This window comes from Ursus maritimus, unplaced genomic scaffold (assembly GCF_017311325.1).
Source record: "Ursus maritimus isolate PB19 unplaced genomic scaffold, ASM1731132v1 scaffold_23, whole genome shotgun sequence".
Taxonomy (NCBI): Eukaryota; Metazoa; Chordata; class Mammalia; order Carnivora; family Ursidae; genus Ursus; species Ursus maritimus.
The window spans coordinates 38,232,538-38,256,931 of NW_024424786.1; the positions used below are offsets into that span (position 1 = coordinate 38,232,538).

General features: G+C 50.0%; 3 protein-coding genes across 6 annotated transcripts in view; 1 reads left to right on the forward strand and 2 right to left on the reverse strand.

Moving 5' to 3' along the window:
• The window catches only part of BSCL2 (BSCL2 lipid droplet biogenesis associated, seipin), a 9,688-nt gene extending 3,802 nt beyond the window's left edge, over nucleotides 1-5,886 (reverse strand). For 2 of the 4 annotated variants that reach the window (XM_008707518.2, XM_008707517.2), the window contains exons 1-3: nucleotides 5,748-5,886; nucleotides 3,969-4,285; nucleotides 2,168-2,249 (exon numbers count right to left, since the gene is read on the reverse strand). In XM_008707518.2, the coding sequence (XP_008705740.1) occupies nucleotides 2,168-2,249; nucleotides 3,969-4,285; nucleotides 5,748-5,825 (477 nt within the window). In that variant the 5' untranslated portion in view covers nucleotides 5,826-5,886. The other 2 variants (XM_040639247.1, XM_008707519.2) reach the window with 2 other exon arrangements.
• GNG3 (G protein subunit gamma 3) lies at nucleotides 5,849-7,881 on the forward strand. The gene is made up of 4 exons (XM_008707516.2): nucleotides 5,849-5,983; nucleotides 6,344-6,562; nucleotides 6,984-7,083; nucleotides 7,359-7,881. Exons 3-4 carry the CDS (start codon nucleotides 6,985-6,987, stop codon nucleotides 7,485-7,487), a joined length of 228 nt encoding a protein of 75 aa, XP_008705738.1. The 5' UTR covers nucleotides 5,849-5,983; nucleotides 6,344-6,562; nucleotide 6,984; the 3' UTR covers nucleotides 7,488-7,881.
• Nucleotides 7,882-13,417: 5,536 nt separating this feature from the next.
• HNRNPUL2 (heterogeneous nuclear ribonucleoprotein U like 2) lies at nucleotides 13,418-23,631 on the reverse strand. Its single transcript, XM_008707570.2, has 14 exons — nucleotides 23,049-23,631; nucleotides 20,982-21,117; nucleotides 20,622-20,698; nucleotides 20,278-20,417; nucleotides 19,882-19,972; nucleotides 19,672-19,784; nucleotides 18,975-19,238; nucleotides 18,663-18,785; nucleotides 18,130-18,258; nucleotides 17,312-17,480; nucleotides 15,623-15,823; nucleotides 14,509-14,582; nucleotides 14,146-14,253; nucleotides 13,418-14,031 (listed from the first exon to the last, which is right to left on the reverse strand). Exons 1-14 carry the CDS (start codon nucleotides 23,587-23,589, stop codon nucleotides 13,951-13,953), a joined length of 2,247 nt encoding a protein of 748 aa, XP_008705792.2. The 5' UTR covers nucleotides 23,590-23,631; the 3' UTR covers nucleotides 13,418-13,950.
• Nucleotides 23,632-24,394: the final 763 nt, after the last annotated feature.

Genomic DNA, 24,394 nt, shown 5'->3' on the forward strand with positions numbered 1-24,394 from the left:
GGGAGAATCTTAAGCAGGCTCCACGCCCAGCATGGAGCCTGATACGGGGCTTGATCTCAGGGTCATGACCTGGGCTGAAATCAAGAGTCAGATGCTTAACTGAGTCACCCAGGCACCCCTGAAACATTTTAATAGGTAGTTCTCTGGGTGGGTTGGAGGAAAATGGGGAGTGACTGCCGGCAAATGGGTAGGCGTTTCTTTTTGGGCTGATGAAAATGTTCTAAAATTAACTGGGGGTCTGGCTGCTCAACTCTGAATACACTAAAAACGACTGAACTATACATTTTAAACGGGTGAATTGTATAGTATGTGAGTTTTCTCTGAATAAAGCTGTTTTATATAAGTTTTTCAACTAGTAATTCTGTCTAAACAAACATCATCTCCTCCAACGGGATCCACGGACTCGACCACCAGAATCTTGTGAATGACTCCATGCCTGTGTTCACATCTGATGGGCAGATTCTCGTTCTGTTCCCCCATTCCCATACAACGTCCGCCCTTCCTTACAAGGTCCACTTCGAGCCTCGCCATCTCCACAGTCTCACACTGATCCCTCAAATTCTTCAGAAATGCAGAAGCTGCGCCTTACACTTTGCTGCTTAATGCAGCGTATAGATTTCTCTATCCATCCTGTGAGCTCCTTGAAACCAGGACCCCATCTTCTACTTCCAGCGAAGTGTTACACATAAAATAGACACATGACTTCCTCTATTCCTTCCTTCCTAAATGTTCACTGTAGATGGAGAAAATGGTCAACCTGCTTTAATTATCAGAGACTACCCTGACCGGAGTCCCCCCACCCTTCACCTTTCCCTTCCTTCTTCACCCCGCAGCTTCACAGCCAGTTGTTTTAGGCTCCCTGAACCACCGTTAGGATCTCGCAACAGGCCGCCACACAACCACACGCCCCACTTCAGGGGCAGACGTGCTGTGGCTTTGTTTCGCGCTCCCTCTTAGCATAGTCTATTATTTTTTTTTAGCCACAAAAGCACATCCAATCAACGTCTTCACAGAAGATTCTGTAATCACCTCCAAACTCCTTTTCTGAATAGCTGGATTAAAATGATGAATCTCGGCGCCCATGGGTGGCTCGGTTGGATGAGCGTCTGACTCTTAATTTCAGCTCAGGTCACGATCTCAGGGTGGTGAGATCGAGGCCCCTCATCGGGCCCTGAACTGGGTGTGGAGCCTGCTTAAGATTCTCCCTCCCTCCCTCTGCTCCCCACACCTCAAATAACTAAGTAAAACAAAACGACCAATCTCTGCCTTACAAGATCCAACCTTCCACGTCACTACATCCATTTGGGACCCAACTCATGGGACCTGGTACGTCTTCTTGACGGTGTATGGCTATGTCCTGGTCAAAGGAAGAGGTCAAAGGACACAGAGCAGGCTATTCGTACTGCCGAACAACGCCAGTCTGAACACCAATCTCAGAGGCCCCCAGATGCTACAACCTACACTCCTCCCTTCGGAGTGACCACTGAGGTCTATCCTGTGGCAGGCAGTGTCCTCCCATGAACCACTTTTAAAAAATACGTTTCAGATGCTTTAAAAATTCTTAGTACGTGTGACTGCTGATTACTACGAATTAGGCTGCTGACTAACAACTCAACAATGACGTGGATGCTCCAACGGCCCTTTGAAGCATGCCGGGATCCTCCTCCCCTCTCAGAGCCTCCACCAGCTTGCCCATTACAAACAGATGCACCCGCCATCCTGCACTTCCCAGAGCTTCCGGGTTCGTGGAAGTCCTACTGGCATCCGGCCCATCTCCTGGCACAGTACCCTTTGTAATGGCAGATCACACACATTTGTCAAGAGCTTCATAATTTCACACACAGGCTTTCAAAACTCTTGGGTGGAGTCCAACCTCATCCGGCGAAATAGCTGACTGGTTAATTTAGGTTCACTGAGGTCTAAAACACATCTCATCGAGTAGATACGGCCTGCCTGAAACAATCGGGAGAAGGGCATTGCTAACATCTTCGGCAGGAAAAGAATAATCCACACGGCTCGGACTTTAATTTTTCTTTAACCTCCCTTTCCTTGAGAACTTTCCTCTGAGTCTCTATTACTCAATCCCTGCTCGCCAGGTCTTTCTCAATCCCTCCGATCTCAAGTCTTCAAAGCTCTAATGAAACCTCTCTTCAGCTCCCATACTCACCCGATCACGTCCACCCTTAGCCAGCGAGACATTGGCAACAGGGAAGGAGCACAGTAAGGAGGTGGAGGAATCACAGTCAGTCCTAGATGAGAATGGGGATGATACTCCACTAAGTTATCGAGTCTGCCTTACCTGTCCGTACACCTCCTTGGCCCCCTAGGGCTCCCTCTTGTCCCCCATCCCTGGAAAAGAAATGCAGCCAGGAGATTCAAGATACCTGAACGATTCTTTCATTCTCTTCTTGCTACTTCAGCTTATTTCCTCTCGTGAGAGCGGAAATTCTTACACGGGACTCAATGAACACTTAGTTGAATAGTTTCAGAATGAAGTGTTTCTCAAGACTCACTTGGGGAATTTGATAAAAAAGCAGACTCCGGGGGGTGCCTGGGTGGCTCAGTCGGTTAAGTGTCCAACTCTTGATTTCGGCTCAGGTCATAATCTCAGGGTCCTCAGATCAAGCCCTGTGTTGGGCTCCCCACTGGGGGTGGAGTCTGCTTGGGATCTTTCTCCCTCTCCCTCTGCCTCCCACCCCGGCCACCTACTCACCGGTGTGCGTGCACACTCTCAATCTCTCTCTCTCTCAAAAAAAACCACAAAAAAACAAAACAAAAAAAACCCCACCAGATTCCTGGGTCCTATCCCCAGATTCTGACTACTTCTGTTCTGGTGCCTAATTTGAGAAAATTCCTCCCGAGGGATCCACAGATGGACTTTTTTTTTTTTCCTTTAAAGATTTTATTTATTTGAGAGAGAGTGAGTGAGAGGGAAAGGGAGAATCAGGCTCCCTGCTGAGTGCAGAGCTTGACATGGGGCTGGATCCTGAGACTCCAGGATCATGACCTGAGCCAAAGGCAGACACTTAGCTGACTGAGCCACCCAGGTGCCCGCACAGATGGTCTTTAAGAGGCTCACAAACCTCAACGTGTAAGCAAAATTACACATGGGCATGCATTTATATGTATGTGTGTGTGTACGTGTAACTTTTTTTTCATGTAAGCTCTACATCCAACATGGGGCTTGAATTCACAACCCTGAGATCAAGAGTCAGAGTCACGTGCCCTACCAACCGAGCCAGACAGGTGTCCCTGTGCATACATGTTTTTACAGCAGAAAGGCCAAAGTTTTCATGAGATCATACCTCCTAAAAGTTTAAGCAGCTCTTAGAAAGTAGAGTTCATGATCAGGGACTCAAGACAGGGAAACAAATGACTTTGGACCATTGATAAGAATGCCCCTATCAGCATCTCTTGATCGATCCTATGGCCACTGTTAAGAGAAGGGGAGAGAATTTGGCAAGGTCTGTAAAATCAGGAGACCTGGGCCCCAGGTAAGAAGCAGGACTCTAGGACTTGATGTTCCCTGTCACCTTGTGTTTCCATAATCTCTAATGTGCGGGATTATCGGGAGTGGGAGAAAGTAATGTACAAGGCAACTTGCTGCTTTCCTAATACCTTCTCTACTGAAGGCCAAGTTAGTTCTGAGATGACTCAAGGGATCTGGTTGGTTAAGAGGTCTACAGTGGCCCTGAGATCGATCTGACCCAATCCAAACAGAATTGATCCTCACAGTGACAGTCTAAAAGGGGATTTTTTTTCTTCTTTTTAACGTATTTCAGTAACCAGAGGTAGAACTAGGACCTTAGAGCCCTACTGACCCAGAGCTTCCTCAGCCTTGGCTGTGAAAGGTAAGAAGTCATATAAACACAGTGGGCTCAAATTTTCTCCTATGTAAATAAACTCTAAGGGCCCTAACAGCAATTTTCTCAAAGAATTCCTCTACTTCGGTAGAAGACCACTCTCACCTGTAGTAGAAATGCACGGGGCTGAGGTGGCTGACTGTGGGCATGTAGGAATAGTAGAAGGAGCCATAGAGGAAGACAGACACCCAGAGCAGAAGGAGGATGGTACAGAACAGCACCCCAAACTGCAGCAGCAGCTTGCGGGCACGACCTGCCAAGACCTGGCCCACCTCCTGGGCCCACAGTAAGGCAGGTACTGGTGGGTCATTGACCATGGCAGGGAGCGCAGAGTGTCTGGCCCCAGGTTCAGGCCTTGAGTTCCTAGCTGCTCTGCCACCTGGACGCCACCCCTGGCCATGGGATGAAGCAGCTGGTGGTTCCTGGAAAAAGAGAGAGAGGGGGAGAGAATGGCTCTTTTCCCAGGGGAGGTGGGGACAAAAAGGACAAGCTTACTGGACTGGGTTTGAGGAACCAGAGATGGCAGAACACAGCAAAGTCTTTGTTTCATAGGGCTTTTCTCCAGGTGATTACGTTTCTCAACCAATTATCCCTTCCCTTTTCCTTCACTGTGCTTCCTTTGGCCCGACTGCCCCAACACCTCAGCTGAATTTGTCTCCTGGACACCTGATTTCTGGGACAGGCCACGTTCATACTCATTCATAACAATATATAACATACAGAGGATGAGCACCTTAAAAGGCTTTTACACACATGATGACGCCGAGTCCACACCGCGAGGTGGCTGCCCCCAGAGAATGCGCGACTTGCCTAGGGTCGTACAGCCGCACTCAAAGCCAGCAGCCTAAGCGCGGTCGCTGCTGCCTCCCGACTTTCTCCTCTACGCCCAGAGTTGTGCCCTCTCCCCGACAGGGCCGCGGCCCACGCTAGGCAGGGCGTCCTGCAGCCAACGGCCGCTCCCCGCCAGCACCCCCTCCGGCTGGCGGTGGGCGCGGCGCCCGAAGCCCCCACCTAACCGCGCCAGCACGGAAACCAGCTCGCCGGCCGCCGCGATCCTGCAGACTCACCAGCTCGCAGGCTGCTGGGGCAACGGCGACAAGGGACTTCCGTCTCCCGGGGAAGCCCCGCCCACTTCCGCCGGCCGCCTTTGTGATTGAGGGGGCGGGACCTCATTCCAGGGCGGGGCCGGGCGCAAGGGGCGGGGCCTGCCGGGCGGCGGGTTTCCCACCACGCGCGCTGCGTATGGTCCCTCCCCGCGGTCCGATTCCCAGACCCAAGAGGGCAGGCGCCTCCCTCCAGGCCTCAGGATATGCCCCAGGGCACGCTATGAGTCAGCAGCATCCCCCTCAGCCCGCCCTTCGAGGTCGCAATCCCGGCCCTCCACCCACACCTTCACCACCAGCCATTTAAACCCCCGCAAAGGGGGAGAGGGGCGGATATTCAGCAGGCGCTGATTTTTATCGCCCACAGCTCCTTGGACCTGTAGGCGTCCAAGGCAGAGAGCCCTGCTGGCCGGCTGACTGGCCGGCCCCTATCACAAGAGTGATAGCATTTCAGCTCCGTTTTTTGTCTCCAGCATTTAGAATGTCATCGACCTCCTCTGACCCCAACTGGACTCTCCCTCGGAATACCCGCAGCGCGTTATGTACACGAGATCTTGGCAGACGGTACCTTCTATTTTGTATACGACTCTTCACCCCAAATAAGATCCCTCGGAGGGTAAGGTTAATATTGTGTACATCTTCGCATTCCACACAGTACCAAGCACGACCCTGCAGGCCTGGGATGTAATCTCTCAAACCAATACCCACACTCCCAAAACCCACCCTGGAAGCTCATCTATTTCAAGAAACACCCAATAACTTTCCCCACAGTGCCCCCTACCTCTTCTTTGTCCGATTCTTTGATCTGGTATCTGCACACCTCTTTTCCTGCAGCTTCTTCTCCTTGTTCTTTAGGCATCTTCCTGACGTACTTTGTTGCCCCTGGATCTTCCACTCGAGTCACTTGTGGCTAGAACATGAAGTGGTTGGTGATCTAGAAGCTGGTACCTGTAGCTCATCACATTTTCCTGGATACAGGGAATGGAGGGTCCCTGGGAAAGAAAAAAGAAGACTCAGGTACTACGGGCTATGTCAGAGCAGAGGGAGGAGGGAGGAGGGGGGCGACTGCCCAGCTGATGTCAGATTTTCAAATGAGCAGGGTCCCCCGCAGCCAGTACAGACTCCACTGCAGGCGATGTCACAGGTCCAGACCACCCCATTTAAGGGGAGGGGGGAGTCGGCCTGGGCCTCAGCTCCTTCCAGCCCCGTCCTAGTCCAGATTCGGAATGCCTGCAATGGGGGAAGGGCAGCTAGGGAGACAGTTCACAGTGGGGGTGTGCGTAGGGGCTGCAGTCAGCAGCCAGGCTCCCCCACTGGCCGGGCAGTTGGTATGCTCCAGGATCTGAGCAGCTCCTTCTAGCATCCTTCATCCTTCAGGTACCAGCGTCTGGGCAGTGCCTGAGCTGCAGCAACTGGGACCAGCCCTCGACAGACCTCTGACCTGACCTCCCCAGTGGACTTCTTTGTATTAGCTGCTTCTGCTGCTGCAGCAGATACTTCCAGCTGCAACTCCCTGCAAAGTGGGGCACCCATCTCAGGCAGGTTTTGTGCACCCCACTGACTACTCCCCAGGGCTGCCGCTGCCTGTGGCCTCAGGTGAGTAGGGAACATCCTGCTTTTCTCCCCCTGGGGCTCAAGGGGGCGGTGGGGGAGATTATGTGTCCTCATCAGGGCGGGGCTTTTTCTGGTTCAGGCTTTCAGAGCTGGGAACACACATGGCTGGAAGGGCTGAAAAGCCTTAAATCGGTTTTATGTCTAATGATCTGTGGCCCAGGCCGTGTGGGAGTTTGGAAGGCATTTCATCCAACCCTCTCCATTTCTTTAGCCCAGGAAGACAGGGATGGGAAAGGCCACTGGAGGATGAGGATAAAAGGAACAAAATATTGGGGCACATGACCCCAGTCTTGTAAAGACTGATGAAAAAGGAACACGGACGGGGGGGGGGTGTCTTCAGATGAGATTATGCAGCCCCTCACCCCCCACATCATGCTCTAAGGTATCCCTCTCTTTTCTCCAGGATGAAAGGGGAGACCCCTGTGAACAGCACTATGAGTATTGGGCAAGCCCGCAAAATGGTGGAACAGCTTAAGATTGAAGCCAGCTTGTGCCGGATAAAGGTGGGCGGACCCTGGGTCCCATTAGTTGCCCCAGTTGTGCAGTAGGTCCCCAAATGTCAGGTTAGGAGATGTTTTCTTTCCTGGACTCCCTGCGATCAGGGGAGGAGTCTCTGGCTCTGTAAGGACAGCTGTCCCCAGGCCAATCTGGGGGATGAGGGACGAGAATACTGTTTTAAGAAGCCCAAGAGATGGCAAAAGAGAACCCATTTGGGGAGGGAGGCTGCAGTCCCTCTCAGGGGATCTTGCTAACAATTCCCCTCCTGGCTGTGCCCCAGGTGTCCAAGGCAGCAGCCGACTTGATGACTTACTGTGATGCCCACGCCTGTGAGGATCCCCTCATCACCCCTGTGCCCACTTCGGAGAACCCCTTCCGGGAGAAGAAGTTCTTCTGTGCCCTCCTCTAAGTTGCCCTGTCCCTCGGCACAAGCTCTTCACCTTTCCCTCTCCTAGGCCCTTCCTTAGGTCAGTAACTGTCGTGAGCCCCTGAGGGTCCCTGCATCCCATCCCTAGCCCTTGTCCGACCCTATGAGGTTATCTGAAGCACAAAGCTCTCCGTCACGGATCTGTGGACCCCATTTCCTCGCCCACTGCGGCGTACCCCAACTACCCCCTGACCCAGGGCCCCCTTAGCTCCATCCCCAGGAGGGCCGTTCAGACTCTGCCAGCGTCCTGCCGGCTTCTCTCTGTGACCCGCTCAAGACAATGGAGAGAGGGATGGGCCGGGTGCTTGCTCTCAGTCTCACCTGGAGCTATGAGAAGGGTAAAGCCATTTGAAGAATAAAGTCATCCAGAGTCTCAGAGGACAGCTCCTGTGTTAGCGTTCTTGGGGAGAGGATCATCAGTCTGTAGACCTGGGAATGTGTGCGGCAGGTGAAAGGCTTGCCGTACCCCAGGAATAGGGCCAGTCAAATCAGGTTAGACTTGTCTAGGATCGGAGATCGCCGGGATGGGCGGGGGGGGGGGGGACGGCGGGCGCGAGACAGCGTCTCAAGTGGAAGAATTAAGTTACAAAAGACTCAGAGGCTACGGAGAACACTAACACACGCACGCACACGCGCGCGCGCAAGCACTGCACACAAGTGAAAACGAAAACAGACCGAACGGGGTAGATCGAGGGAGTGATTCCGAGGGCAATCGCAGATCGCAGCAACTCTGGAACGGAGGGGAGGAGCTCGGCTCCAGTTCCTGCGAAGGGGGCCGGTTTTACTTCTAAGATGGCCGCGCCCACAGCGGGCCCCTTTTCCAAGATGGCCACCGCCATGGGACCCGCGCCAATATGGCAGCCCCCCGTCACTGGGTTTCACGTACAGGGCTTCTGAGCTAGGCCCATACTTAAAATGGCGGCCCCAGGCAGCAAGAGTTCTCAATATGGTCCCTTCTGTGCTCATCTGGTCTCAAAATGGCTGCCCCGGCTCTTGCCAACTCGATGCCCATTCCTACCCACCCCGGAGTCTTAAAGTCGACGTCCCCCCGATCCAGGTGAAGGCACACGGGTGGCTATAAGCAAAGATGGGACAAGAGGACCCTCGCAAGCACAGCGTAGCAGGCGCTGGTCGCGTGGATCTTGCGTGGGAATCTAGGTTCTACAGCTTGCCAAGTGGAGGCTCCCTTTGGGGTGTAAACAGAAGTGTGCGGCCGGTGCTCGGCGCCATTCCTCGGTCGCCTCCTGGGCTCCCTAGGAGTTGGATGAGCCCGAAATTGTTTCAGTTTGGGTTTCCTGGTAGGGCTTGCGGTGTTCCCATTTCTTCCTCAGGCCCACTCTGTCACATCCGCCAGAAGCAACGTCCCCGCCCCTAGTGTGCCTACCAACCTTCCTAGTGATCCCAGCTTGCCATCTGGCCAGATGCCAAAACCAAGGCTTAATGTCTCACGAGCGCCTCCCAGACTCAAACTTGGCGGAGGTTTTAAGCCCGGCATGCTTTTCTAGAAGCCTTTTCCTTCCAAGGGTGAACATATGGAGGTGGGACCAGGGCCAAGGCAGGGAAGGTAACAGTCCCAGTGTGTCTGCTCCTCATGCATTATCCACATCCCCCAAATTCAGGGATATATCCTTCCCTGGGGAAGCCTAAGCCAGCTCCTGTTTTGTGTCAGGATACACTTTGGGAGAGGGCGCCTGAGTGATTCAGTTAAGTGTCTGCCTTCAGCTCAGATCATGCAGAGTCCTGGGACGGAGACCCACGGCCAGCTCCTTGTTGAGGGAGCCTCTCCCTCTCCTGCTCCCTCTGCTTATGCTCTGTCAAATAAATAAAATCTTGGGGAAAAAAAAAAAGGGGATACACTTTGGGGGGTGGGGGTGGGAGGAGCCACCCTGCAGTAACAGGAGGTATTAGGGATAGCCATCACCCCCAGCTTCCCCACACCTTTACACAGGAGACAGCAAGGGGAGGGGAATGCAGAGAGGAAACCAAAGGAATGAAAGTCATTCTCCGGGAATTGAACTTAGTCTCCTATGGATGTCTCCACAGGTCCAGGGGTACCCAACGAACTTGGGGCACTTTCAGGAACAGCGCCTTTCCAGCTGTTGATGAATTTCTGAGCCCTAACAGGTCCTGAAGGTCATCTCATTACCTCATCCTAGAGATGAAGAAACAGGGAAAGTAACCTGGTTGCCCTCCTGAGGTGGGCACCTACCCCCATTCTGTTCAGCAGTCCCCATGACTTCCTTCTTGGTGTTTCATGAAAACTCCTGAAAGGATCAAGTCTCTTCTTTATTCTTTTAAAGACTGATTTATTTATTGCGGGGGAGGTACAGAGGGAGACAATGCCAAGAAGATGCCCCGATAAGCGCCGGGGTGGGGATAAGGGCAAGGAGGGCTCGAGTCTCATCAGGAGATCATGACCTGAGCTGAAATCAACCGAGCCACCCAGGAGCCCCAAGGATCAAATCTGTTTTAATCCCTGCATCCTGAAAGTGTCTGGCACATAGCTGGCACTCAAATATTGAATGAATGATTGTACTATATATGCTTAAATAGCAAGCAATGCAGAGCAGACACAAGAACCTCTCTCTTTTTCTACTGCATCACAGTGTTGGGCAAATTCCAGGAGAGTAAGTTGAAAATTTCCACATCAGCTCGGACTTGGTAAAAAGCCAGAACAGAAGTGCTCAATAAATGTAATCTTGATATTAGGTGTTGTTTTGTTTTTTAAGCCTCTGCTCAATTTTTCTGCACAATTTTCGTACTCATCAAATTGGCAGCCCTGTTTGGGGACAAAGGGGGCTTTAAGAGGTTACCAGATGGGCGCCGGGGTGGCTCAGTCGCTTAAGCACCTGCCTTCAGCTCAGGTCATGATCTCAGGGTCCTGGGATCCAGTTCTGCATCGGGCTCCCCGCTCAGCAGAGGGTCTGCTTCTCTCTCTGTCCCCCCGACCCTCCACTTGTACATGCCCCCCCCAAGACAAATAAAAAACCTTAAAAAAAAAAAAAAAGGTTACCAGAGACCAGGCATTAACCTTAAAAATGATTAATTAGCTCAAGAACGGACTTTAAATACCCCAGAGAATGTGCAAACACTGAAATCAAGGATAGCCTTCACTGTATACAAAGCTGTGAGCCCCTGGGGTCTGAATCTGTGTCCCACACGGAGGGAGGACTCGGAGCAGGATCTGCATCTGTTCTATCACTACTCTTTCAAAACACTGGTTGTGAACCTGTGGCATCTCAGCCTTAGTAAGTCCCTGACCATTTATTAGAAATTACAATTAGGATCAGTTCAGTGCTAACAACGCAAGAGTGCTTTTGTTAATTAAAGTTACCTTCTCATTCTCCAAATGTACTATGAAATAACCCCCAACAAATATCTTCCGTGGAGTAAGGCTTTTCCTCCTAAGTCGTAACGACTCATTAATAAACTTATTTGGCCCCAGAATGGAACCTTACATTTAGCTTTAAGCATCCAACTGGTTTTAGTATAGGCCAAATACAGAGAGGTCGTGACTTAGAATTTATTTTCTTCTACTCCAATGGCTCAAGCGCCCAGCATAAGCAGGCACTAAGGGAGCTAACAGCCCTCAAGCGAAGGCATGGCTGGCTCCCAAGTGAATCGTTGAACAGGAAGGGAATAGTAGCCATGCAAGAGGAAAGCCATCGTTGGCTGGACCCAGTACAACTTGAGGAAGGAGCATCAAAAATGAGTCAATCCCCCCAGAGGACACACTCCGCCCCAGTCAGTGCAGCCACAGGAGATAGGGTGAATTCAATCCAAACGGTTATTTATTCTAAAACTGGAAGCTACTGTGCCTACATTTTCGCCAGAATGTAATGAGAACAGGGGAGGGAAAAGTTACAGATGTAAACAATGACACAGTTACATTTTTTTTTTTTAAACGGTAAAACCCTTTTTTACTGGCCACTTCCAAGAATGCTTTACAGGTTGTGCAAAAACATTTACAGGCTCCATGTGGTGTGCGTTTCCATCTACAACAACTACAACAGACGTCTGATAAAACACTAAACAAGTCTTCTAAGGAAAACAAGGCTAGGGATCCCTCCTGGTAATCCACATTCCCACCCCCCCTTAACATTGTTTTTTCACAATAAAAAGACAGACAGAAACAAAACCCAGACATCTACTGTTGTTGTAAGTGATCTCTTGGGTTAAACCAACAAGGATGTGGCAGTTTCACTCTCCATCAGGAAAACAGGTTTTTTTTTGTTTTTTTTTAAGATGACTTTCTGGTGTCAAAAATTAACAGCAAGTCCCTCCTCTAGCCCTCCACCCCCCCCCAAGACCTCCAAACAGCTTGAGCTTTGTCCCCCTGGCCCTGAGGGCGTAGCATCCACAAACCACGTCAGAGACTAGAGACTATAAAAAAGATGCTATTCGCTGGAGGATGGAACATTTGAAAAAGAGATGGCAACTTCTGCCTCAAATTCCATTTTCTATCGTCACAAAATCTTGCCCTGTGGGAATTTCTCTGGGCTCCAGTTTTTACCTCCTCGCCTGACAGTACGAGCAAAGCTTTCTCAAACTCCCTTAGTAAGAAGTTAGTGGATTACAGCAAAGTTCATGCAATCACTTCACCCACTGCCACACGCGGACCCCTGACGGCACCACAAAGAAGCAGGCGCCAACAGAAAGGACATCATTAGGAGCAAGCTGACTTCCTTCCTACCAGCACCCCCTTGCCAGCCTCGGGGGCGCGGGTGCTCGCCGGGCAGAAGGGTGTATGGGGCAGGGGTGACTGGGGGACCGGGGTGTGGGCTGCGTGCCTAGAGAAGGGCTGCACGGAGGGAATGATGGCAGAGGGAGAGGGAGGTCAAATCTCAGCACAAAATGTTAACCCGGAAAGTGCCCAGGTGAGGAAACAGAAGTGAAGCCTCGGCAGGCAGCCCGAGCCAGGGTGCCCCCACTCGGAAGCACTGCAGTCCGGTGGTGTTTGCGGAGTAAGCTCTCGGCTGACACAGCGCTGAGCAGGAAGATGACTTACATAACTGAAGCGGGGTACTGAAAGAGCATTCCCATACCCCCCCCCCCCGAATTCCTGAGCCCAGCCACCTGAAGCTGTTTGTCAAGAACTGGGAGGGTGTTGGTAAAGTTACAAACAAAAACTATCCCAACTGAAGTCTCTTGGCTCGAGGCCTCTCTGGGGACACGCAGGGACAGCACCCCTCGAGGAATCCTGTTTCAAGAAGTCGGGAGGGGGTGCTCCCTTCTCATGCACACGGGACACACGCTCACATTCTTGCTCTTCCCCAGTTTCGGCAGCCCCACTGAGCTGCCTCCCGCCCCCCCACCCCCCTCCCCCTCCCCTCTCCTATCCACTCTCTCCCTGTGTATCAAAAAAGCCAGCAGGGCTTGTGCCCTCCACACTGTATAAAATAGTTGCTATTCTCAGCACCGGGGCCGGCAGCCCACACCACAGGATTCACCTATATACATAGCCTGCTGCAGCGAAAAGAATCCTGCCTCGTTTCTGTGTGAGCTGAAACCCTGAGAAACGTTCCTTCTCTCGCACTAGAAGAGGATACTCTAACAGAGATGATTTCAGAGACTTCCCCGCCTGTCTCGAGCTTGGAAGACAGAGAGTAGAGACTGGCAAACCACAGTCTTCAGGCTGAGGGCGGCAATGCCGTTCTCCCCCAAGGTTCTGTGGAAATCTGTTACCGGGTACCCAGAGGGTGCAAGCTATTCTGCTCTGCAATCAGGAACAGTCCCCGTGCCTCCTTGGCCTGGGAATCCTATATAACAGAACCACCCAACTGGAAGTCTCCGCGCCTCAGCCAAACAGCACGAGGCGCGGCAGAGTGGAGATAGGGACACTTTGGCCTCCCAGCCCACCAGACCAGATATCCCAAGAGGGAAAGGTCGGTAAAGAAAATACAAACGGTTAGTTGGTGCAAGTGATTGATAAGAGCCAATCGTTTATTTTCACTGCCCCATTCACAAGCTCTCCCTCTGTCCCCACTCCTGCCTGCTCTGGAGAGAGTGCCCTCACATGCGTGCCCACCCTCTCCACACCGCCTCATCACTCTCCCTTCCTTGGCTGCCAGTCCAGCTGCCTTAGAATGTCAGAAGGGTGACATTTTCAGTTCTTTTCCTGTCCAACTGCAGGATACAGGACAGGCAGCCCTAAGTGCTGCTTTCTGCGCAAATGTTTTTGATTACAAATATCTAACTAGGTTTGAAATGTTTTATAGAATAAGACAATATTCTTTTCAACAAACTTTTAAAAAAAATGTACAGTTTTGTTGTTTCCTCCTCCCCCCTCCCCTGCCCCTGCTTGCGCACCCTCCCCCCCACCACCCCTCCCCGGCAGCTCAGCCCCACCCGAACAGCCCCTGTTTTCCTTGGTTGTGTTTTGGGGGGTGCCTGGCACCCCTAGAGATTCAGCTTTAATGGCTGACAGGCGAGAATGACAGGGGCTTCACCGATACCCTTGGTAACCGTAGTAGTTCCTGTAGTATCGGTCTCTGTCCTGGGGGTGGTGGTAGTAGTAATTCTGCCACTAGAAGAGAGGGGAAACCCCATCACTCGGAGCCACAGCTGGCCGAGGACAGAGAGGCATGACACTCATCCCTCTAGTCCTGCCACCCCCTCTCTCTCCCCAGAGGATACTCACATCCCGATTGTACTGTCTGTAATAGTCTCTGTATCTGTTGTACTCATAATCTCGCCCGTAGAATCGATCATAATCTCCCCTGTATCGATCGTAGAAATTACGGTAACCCTGAGAAAGGAGGAGCAAAGATTTATGGGTTGTCAGCCTCACGATCCACTGCTATCCCATTTTAAATGAGACACACATCATAGCTTGATATTATCAACAGGCTTAATCTTCCCAGAATACATTCTTCCAGAGGAACACAATAAATGGGCAAAACCCTAAGCCCTGAGAAAACAGCCCAAACCACTCTGCTCCCCCAAGCCAATAGGAATGGCCATCACGACCCAGAGGGAGGAGCAGAAGGAGAGCTGCACTCACCCCTCTGTTTCCAGACTGCCCCCAGTACTGCTGCCCGTAGGCCCGGTTGTCGTAGCCTCGGCGCTGCCCGCCCACTGGAAGAGAAATGGAGAGCGCGCTCAGACCGCTGGCATGGGGTCCTGGCTCCAGGTCTGAGTGGAAATCAAAAAGTCGGAGCCAAAGGCAATTCTGGGGGAATAGGAAGCCTGCTTCTGTCAGGCTCACACAATGGTAATTAAAGCCCCAGCCAGGAGCTTTTTAAAGAGTCTGAAGGGGGAGGGCAGAGGAATAGAGACACAAGAAAACCAAGCCACCTTGCTTTTGAAGCTCCCCAATTCCTGCAAAACATTTCAGATGGCAAAAGGATACATGGCAGAGTTAGAAGCAGGAGTAAAAACTGCCATTCATAGAATCACAAACTTTCAGTCTTGGAAGGGGACCCCAGATATCCTGCAACCCGGACCCATTATTTTATATCAGTGAAACAAAGCCTAAATACTAAGCTCGGCTAGGGGAGGAAGTAGGTATTCCCAGCGCCTAGCACACAGCAGGCACTCGAAAGTGTTGTTGACTTACACACACACGCACACACAAACATTTTTAAAGGGCAGTGAATGCACACTTGGGGGGGGTTTCACTGACAAACAAGACATTCAGGAGGGAAATTAATTCCACTACTAGCCTAACTTACTTTGTAACCCCCCCAAGTTACTGAACAATGCATTCACTTTCTGGTCTACAAAGCCGCGTTGACCCAACGAAGCAGTAAGAAACCTTAAGTTGAGAGTCCAACTTCACGGCACAGGTCCTTAGGCTGTACCGCAACAGTGAGGAGGAGACAAAGCGGGGCGCTCGTATGTCAAAATGAAAACCAGACAGAGGAGGGGCTCAAGCATGGCTGTTCAGGGAAACAAACATCTCTGCTGCAAAAGAACTACCTTTCGCTGAAGGAAGGCTTCCGGGAAAAGCGTTAAGAAGGTGGGGGGTGAAGGACACAGGAAGAACGAGCTCCGTAAAGAAGGTACTTCCTTATTGCCTCTGACCGGCTGCGGACCCTGCAGTGCAGAGCACCGACACCACCCCGAGGCGCCGACCGCACACTGGGGCTGGGGGTCGGCACGGCCCCGGGACTCACCGTAGCCTTGGCCTCGGCTCCGGTTCTGCCGGTTGCGCTTGTTGCGGTTGTTTCGGCGGTTCGTCCGCTTCTCGGAGGGGGGCAGCAGCTTCCTCGCCTCCTCCTTGTACTTAGTGACAATGGGCTGAGCTTCCTCCTTCTCCAGCTCCCCGTACGTCACCTCATCCATATAGTCGCATTTTTCAGGCAGAGAGAAGTTGGCTGTGAGAGGAAGAAAGAAGCTTGTGAGACCTGAGAAGCGCACGTATGTGCAAGATCTCACTGGGAAAAGCCCACCATGGGAAGAATGGGATATTCTAAGCCTCATCTACCAAGGCGCACAAAGGTGCTGGGTTCAGACTCACTCACGTTTAAATGAACACTGCACTTCCCTTACCAAAAGTTTTTCCCTAAATGGTCACAGCCCCAGGCAAAGGGCTATCTGCAAAGTAGATTTACAAGTTCTCAAGTGATCCATAATAAATTAACAGTGAATTGGGTTAAAGTTTCTTCTCAGGACAGATGCAGGTAGCCAGAGGCTAAAAATAACTGAGAAAGTTTTGGTGTTGATTAGATTAGACGCTGAGAAATACACTTTTAAAAGAGATTCCATGAGAAACTGACCCAAACCAAGATCAGGAGAACAGGAAACAAGAACACAAGGGAGCTCATTTACCACCTGTGCACAATGGGCCAGCACGTTATAATGCCAGTCTCTAGACATCAAGTTCAGAGGCTGGGTCTCAATGCAATTCAGCTCAATGGGGCTCTCTTGATTCTAGATGAGTCCAGTTAACCCTCAGTTTTACAAAACTGAACTAAATTCCTCCAAGTGCCTGAATATCAGTTATGGACTGGCAGAGTTCATTCTGAGTTAACCTGGGGAATCCAGCTCTTAGATGTGTCATCAGCTCCCATGCCTGGGCATTATCATAATTCAAAGAGCCAGTAGTTGGTAAGACAGGTATGGGATGCCAGAAGGTGAACACAGTGAGGGGGGAAAAAAAATCACACTCTGAAGGGAACAATTGGAAGTGCAATCAATCAAGATGGAGACAATGCTGTAAGGCTTTGTATTGCATTAAAACTTTCCGGCACATACCAAAAACCAAAACAAAAGAACAAGCCTAATGTGATACTAGAAAGCAAGATATACTGATGAGACCGTTCACTCCAAACAGCATAGTTTCATTTGAACCATAATAACCTCCCCCCTCTAGAACATAAATTCAATGAAGGCAAAGCCTCATTTCACTGGCTATTCCCTATGCCTAGAATAGTACTGGACAAACAGTAAACATCCTTGAAGCTTTTACCAAATGAATAACTGACTCAGCAAAGCCTCTGCTTTGAGTTTTAATCACCCTGTGGTCTATCACTACCTCCCTTTTTGTATCTTCTCTGGAATGAGTCAAGGAGTTACTGCCCCTCCAGTCACTCTTCTCATTCATTTACCTACAAGTGCTCATACCCATTAATTTACTCTGCAGATTTACTTTTTTTTTTTTTTTTTAAAGTAAGCTCTATGCCCAACCTGGGGCTTGAACTCATGACACTGAGATCAAGAGTCACGTGCTCTACTGACTGAGTGAGCCCGGCGCCCCCAAATTTACTTTTTAGATGTGGAGAAGCACTCCAGATGCTAAGAGGCCCTGGAAAGGTGTGCACTGACCAAGGACAGGCTCCCTAACTTGTATCATGTTAGCCCACCTTTCATCTCCAGCATTATAGACTCAGGCACATCATCTCCCTCCACCTCCTTCCTCAACTCCAGCCTCTTCTTCCAATCTTCCTCATTAGGAACAACCACCACCACTTTCCGAGAGAAAGTCTTGAACAGCAACAGCTTCCGCCGTTGGCCAGAGTTGTACACATTACACTAGGGACAGGAAGGATAACAGATGTTTTAGGAATAAAAATTACCACTCATATGCACCCAAAACGCTTACTGAGCATCTTTTACAAGTGAAGCAAGAGATTAGGGGTCTTATAGACACAATTTCCTCTAATTCTTCAAACTCTACCTAACATATCATCCTGTTTTGCACATCAGAAAAATTGAGACTCAGAGACCAAGACTTGTCCAAAGTCACAAACCTAGCAAGTGGTGGAGCCAGGAATCCAATCAAGCGTTTCCCATTACCTCTATTACATGTTTTATAGTCTGGGTCCATACACTCTCTGGTAAAAAGACTAAAAGGCATCTCTGAGTTCAAAAAACATTAGGACCACAATATAACCACTTGGTCATAATTAAGTAACCTGGTTCTGATCATTAATTCAGTCTCCCTCTACATATGCATCCCACTTGGGACCGTAAGCAATTTTTACCAGATAATTTTTCATCTTTGGACCTTCTGTAAAATTAAATTTCTTTCTTTCTTTCCTTCTTTCTTTAAGTAATCTCTACACCCAACATGGGGCTTGAACATACAACCCCAAGATCAAGAGTTGCACACTCCACCGACTAAGCCAGCCAGGTGTCCCAGGTTTGGGTTTTTTTTTTTTTCCCAATGTTTGAACAATACCTGATCAAGAATGAAGTTCCTCTTTGTCCGGGAAGCAATCTGGACCAGCTTACTAAGGCACTGGGAGGCTTGCTGAACTAAAAGGTCTCTGCTTTTGGGGTCCATTTCTGGCTCCTCAAGCCCCTTCATCTGGTGAGTTTGAGAGGAAGTGATGAGAAACTCAAGAAGTTATGCAGTAAGTTAAAACCCAAGAGTCACCAGTAAAGGCCACCTCTTTAAATGCCACCAAAGCTATCACAGCAGTTCACTCCTATTCCTCAATGCTGTCAATGTATATTGTCCATTTTCTAAGAGTCATTTCCAGTCTTGATCTGGATATAGTCCAGATTTCACCTACTTTCAGAAATCTAACAACACAGCAAAGAAAAAAAAACAACAACCCTACTTTAAACATGTATTGAGAATTCATTTCTCTATTTGTGGGACCCTTGTTCTCAGATACTTAAAAGACCCGACTCCACCTGGAAAAGGCTACAGGCATTTCTTGGAACCTCCAAAGCAAACACCACAGCTCACCTCCCCCAGCGACTCACCCTCATTTGATTCAGCACAGTCTCAGCTCCCAGGACGTTGTATCTTTTCTCGGGGTTTTCTTTTGCGTATTTCAGCGCCCACTGGGTCTTTCCAGATCCAGGCAGTCCTACCATCAGAATCACCTGGAGGTAAACAGAACCAGGAATACCATGAAAACTAAAGGAGGATCATGTTTACAAAGCCTGATTTAAGAACATCATCACCTGCCCCAGTTCAGCAAAGCTCTAAGAAGCAACCTTAAAAAAAAGCCTTAAGACCAACCATCCCAAAGCACAAGCACTAACGAGGTCCTTGCGTGTTGTCTGGCATACCTCACACTCCTCTATGGTCTTGGGAGGGACTGCAGTGCGCACACGTTCCTCAACAGGCACAGCATGAATGAACACAAACTCTTCTGGTGGTGGGAAGAAGGGCTCCTCCTTCTGACCGAAGTTTAATTCTACAACACAATTTTTGCAGAGGACATGGGGTAGGAGGGCCCGTTCTGCCAGGGATTCCTTGTTGATCCGGAATGCCACACCTAGGTCTTCTCCGTTCTTGGAAAAGGAAAGTTCTACTTCTTCAGTCTCAAAATTCTACAATGACAACAAACAAGAGCATTTAGGACCTTACAGGGTTTGAGACTGATTAAATCTTACAATTTAATGTTTTTTTAAACTTAGACTGCTGAACACAACTAGGCAAACAATGCATCAAATGCACAAAAGACAGGAGCTGACAGGAAGCAAACTGAGGGGCGCCTGGGTGGTTGAGTGGGTTGAGCACCTGACTCAGCTCAGGTCTTGATCTCACAGTCATGAGTTCAAGCACCAACCAAACTCATTGATAATTTCCAGACGTTACCTGCTTTCAGAAATTTGACAACAAGCAAAGGAAGTAGGCTCCCGCCTAACACGGAGCCTACTTGGGGGGGAAAAAAAAAAAGGAAAAAAAAAAGGAAGCAAATTGAATTCCCAGGACCCTCTATGCACTTCTTGCTATGAATCCACAACTTTTAGGCGCACTTACAGCAAAGCAGCCAATGACATCATTCTCCCCGAAAGTCTGGCCAAATTCTTCAAACTGCCCATTCTCTGCCTTGAGTCCTCGTCCATCGAAACCATAAGAGAATTCATCCTCACCTAGAACAGTGAACAAATTAGTTACCTACACCCAAACTCCCCATGGAGTAAGTAATGTGGCAGCAAACACAAATGATTAAGTTAAAAATGACATTACCAAGCTGTGGATGGGAAAAATCAACAGACCATCCAACTCGAAGGAGAGAAACCTCTGTGCAGCCTTCTTTCATTGGGAGATTCTGGGTTACCTGGCCAAGTCAGAAAAGGAACTCTCAGATACTCTGACCAACTCAGGAACAAAGTTGGAGTTAGAAAGAGAAGACCTTTACATAAACTAAAAACAACTATCACGACTCAACATCAGAATAACAGCTGTCAATGAACTTAAACCAAAACCACAAGGGTCAATTTCTTGGTTACTGGAGCTAAGATTATCATTAAAACATGGTGTCTTTTACTGCATTAATAAAATTCTGGTGGGCAGGAACCCAATACATAGTAGTTTAATGAATAATTTAATGAATGACTGGTCTTGATGAACTGCATACACTACCTTGGCCTCAAAGCAGACTTTCCCCTTTGTCACGCCGTAAGTACTCCTTGCCCCAGACCAAAGCGTGGGGAACTTCTCTGAGAAAAGCGGCTGCCCTCCATAGCGGTCTTTGCTCACTTGAAAATGGAGATCCGAGGTATCTGTTAGAAAGAAGCAATCTGTTTATTCCAAAGCTCAAACCTTGAAAGCCACCACCAGAACACAAATATACCTAGTGGTCAAGAATGGATACAAAGTCTCCCATTGCTAAATCTCTTAAAAATTGTGGGCCATGAAATTTTAATATCCCAAATCACATTCGATTGGTTGAAAACCCTAACCTATCTTATCTGCCTTATACATACACGTGTCCAGGTTCACAAGAGTCTGATCCTCCGCCTCATCTTTTGCCTCTTCTTCAGGGGGTGGCGGAGACTTTGAGCTGTAGGTATGAGAGAAAAGCAAATACAGTGTATCCAAAGCCCTCTTCTTTGAGGGGTGTCTGTAAAATGTTTCAAACTATCAGTGAATACAAAATTCTAGCTTCTTTCAACAAATGAGAAAACAGCAACAGGAGATTTCAGAGCAGATTCAACCTAAAACTTATGCCTATAAAACCCTATTCCATCTTTAATCCACCCCTCTTTCCAAACTCTCCAATCAACATCAGGTATACCAAAATCAGAGCAAACACTCCTTTCAATGAAAGGGACTGTTTCCCTCACCGGCTGTGGTAAGCCTCCTCTCGGAATTCATAGTAAGCTCGGCCATGTTCATCCTTCTCATCCCGCTGTCTCTTTACCCCCCGCCGCTCACCATCTGAGCCTGCTGGTTTTGACTTTTCACTATCTTGGTCATCTCCTACAAAAAGGAGGGAAAGAAAATCAGCAGTTTTCATACTGGAATGTAGAATAAGTTCAGAACCAATAGCAACTGAAGGGGGAGCTGAGTGTCTAATCAGAACAGCCAGGTTATTCCCACTGCATCCACAGAACATTTTATTTCTAAAGATCATCTTCCTGTCATTGGCTGGCATTTTATTTTAGAAAAAAGAAAAGACGGACATTATGGGCTAATTACAGTCAAGCAGTAGATAAAAATTGGACAATTTTTGCATTCTAAATTTATCTGCTTAAATCAGGTCAAACTTGCAGATTTTCCCACCAATATGACATCTTTAAAAATCCCCTAAGTCTTTAAAAAACTTCACAGGTTAATTTAATTTTGACTCTTGATTGTCAGATTTCGATGTATGCCAGACACAATACACATTTTCCAACACTCTTCCACAGCTTAATGCACAGATGCCTCATTGTGTGTGTGTGTGTGTGTGTGTGTGTTTTCAAGAGTTTGCCTTTCTACGTTAGAATGCACAGCCATTCACAGCTTTTACTTACACAGCAAACAGACTCAGGTGCATATATACAGCTGTATTTGTATCATGGGTTTTTAATGAAAGTTGCCAAGAGCAAACCATTAAGTCACAAGAGACCCATAAATAATACTGCACCTTTACTGCACATAATTTGGGGCAGAAAGGTGTTGTCATATATTTAGCAACACTCTCTGCAAAAGGAAAAAAAAAACCTGGAATTTTTCCTTAGGCTTTGGTAATTTGCAACACAAAGATTTTTAATAATAATTTCTTTAAAGTAGTCCTCTTTCAACCTTTTTTATCTGCTATTTGGGATACACGTTAAGTCAAAGGTTATGTAATGGGATTTTTGTTCCAGGACATAGAACAAACAATCTGGAAGTTGCATGTGACTGTCTTAGAATGGGTTCCAATTATACCATGATTACTAATAGCAGCTTTAAAAAAATCTGTTATAAAAACTAAGGCAACCCACTTCATAGTAAGACTTGGAAGCAGCTCTAGTTTTCCTGCCTACTCTGACAGACAGGTATGGATCAGCTCTAACCATCCAACCACTTCAAAAGAAAAGAGAAAGGTCACTAACTCCCTGGGGCGACTCTACACATTCTCTTCCGAGGTTACTCAAATGGAGCCACTAACACCTCAATCATTTCAGTTCAGGAAGTCAGGGACCTAAAATGTAAAAGGCTCACCAAGTGTACAGCAAATCCACAAATTTGCCTATTCACCGACTCAGTGGGAAGATTAAAATTTAATCGTAAGAATTCAGGCAAGATAAAACCTCTACCAAGAGGTTGGCTAGTTCTAAATGCACTAGATTAAGTCCTTCTCTTCACTAGTTAACTATTAAACTCCACACCCTCACACCACAGGCTGCTAGAGCAGGAGCAAGGTTAGATTTCCAGATTTACTGCGTGGCTCAAGCCCCAGCAACGGCAAGGAGCGAACTCTGGCGAACTTAGCTTATTGCTTAATATTTTTAAAGCAGAAATGTCAATAGTCAGGTAACCCAGAGGCCAAAGCCTCCAATAGTCCGGTCTGGCTGTCCGTGTAATCGCCCAATTTCTCAGCGCATTCCCGCTTTAGGAAAAGATAACCAGTACCGCGGGAGACTGCTCCACAGGTAGCTCACAAGCAGTTCGCATGCAAAATCGCTCACTTCCATCCACTACCACCAAGGAATCAAGTTAGGCAGGAACCTCCCTCCTGCAGAGAGCGGGGCCACAAGAGGCAGCCAACCCCCCCAGAAAGGTAGGTAGAGAATGAAAGCCACCTCCCCCGGGGAGTCCCACCAAAAGGCGACGGGAATCTTGCGCTTTCAGGCAAGTGAGAACAAGGAATCGGACCCCGCGGTGCACGGCTGGGTGCTGCGTCGGGGGCAGTTTGGAGCCGGGCTCCGCTGCCAGCTCCTCACCCTGTTCCTCTGCGGCCTTGTCACCCGGCGCCTCGGATCCCGGCGTCTCGTCCCCGCTCCGCTCCTCCGGCTCGTCTTCCTCCCCCTTGCCGGTGCCCTGCTCTTCGCCACCATTTACCCCACCTGACCCGGCCGTGGCCTCCTCCGCCGGCTTCTCGGAAGCATCAGGCTCGGCCGCGGCCTCCATGGCTGCCGCCTCCGGGGGCTCCGGCGGCGGCTGCGCGGCCTGGCCCGAGGCCTGGGCAGGGGGTGGCTCTTCGTCCTCGTCCTCAAGCAGCGCCTCCTCGTCCTCCTCCTCTTCTTCTTCGTCGTCCTCCTCGTCCCCGCCCGGGCCACCGCCCGACGCGGCCACAGGCCGAGGCTCCGCCTTGCAGGCCCCGCCGGGCCCGGCCCCGCCACCGCCGGCCTCGTCCTCGAGCATCTCGGCGTCCAGCGCCTCCTGCAGCCGCTGCGCCAGATCCACCTTGAGGCCGCGCGAGTCCAGGCCCCGCCGCTGCAGCTCCGACCGCAGCTCGGTCACTTTCAGCCGCTTCACCTCCATCGCCGCCGCCTCCTCCGCCTCCCGCCGCCTCCTCCCCTGCGAACCGTCGACCGAGCCCGACCGCGCAGGCGCCGCCGCCGCCCGCCTCCGCCTCACGCGCCAGCACTGAGCCCGCGCGAGCGAGCGCACGCACGTACGCACGCAGGCAGCGAAGGCCGCGCGCAGCCTCCGCTTCGTAGTGTTTGTTTCTTCCTTCTGCTCCCCTCCCCCTTTGGGCTCACGGGGCGCAAAACAACGCAGCGGGGAACTGCTTCCCTTACAGCCCCCTCGGTTACCCTGTCGCGGGCGGGTGGGCGCGCGCCGAGGACGACGGACTTCCCTCCCCTTACCTCCCGCCCCCTCTCACCCCTGAGCCAATCGCCGCCAGTGGTTTCACCGCGCAGCCGCACCGGAGCCGGAGACTGGGAAGACTGGCTACGGTTCAAGTGCCTCGTAGCACGGAGGGGTGTGCGCGCCCTCCTTCCCGTACTTCCAGCCTCGGGCTCTGCGCAGCCGCCGGGAGCTTCCTTCCCATACGCCCCTCCCACCCCGTCACCACCCTTACTCCCGTCTGGCTTCCGATCGCGCTGTGGTCTTAGGGCTTCCTTGCTGGTCTTTCTTCCTTATTACCTATACGTGCCGCAGCTTCTTGAGAGGAAAAAAAAAAAGCCAGGAGGGAAGCCGTTGCAACTTGAAAGCCTACTAGCAATTGTCTTTCTCTTTAGTAAACAAATGGCTTCCCCAAACCAAGGAATATACAGGGACCCCCTGGCCCTCTTCTCTGAATCCTTCAACTTCTCTACCCAGCAACAGACACCCGGACCTC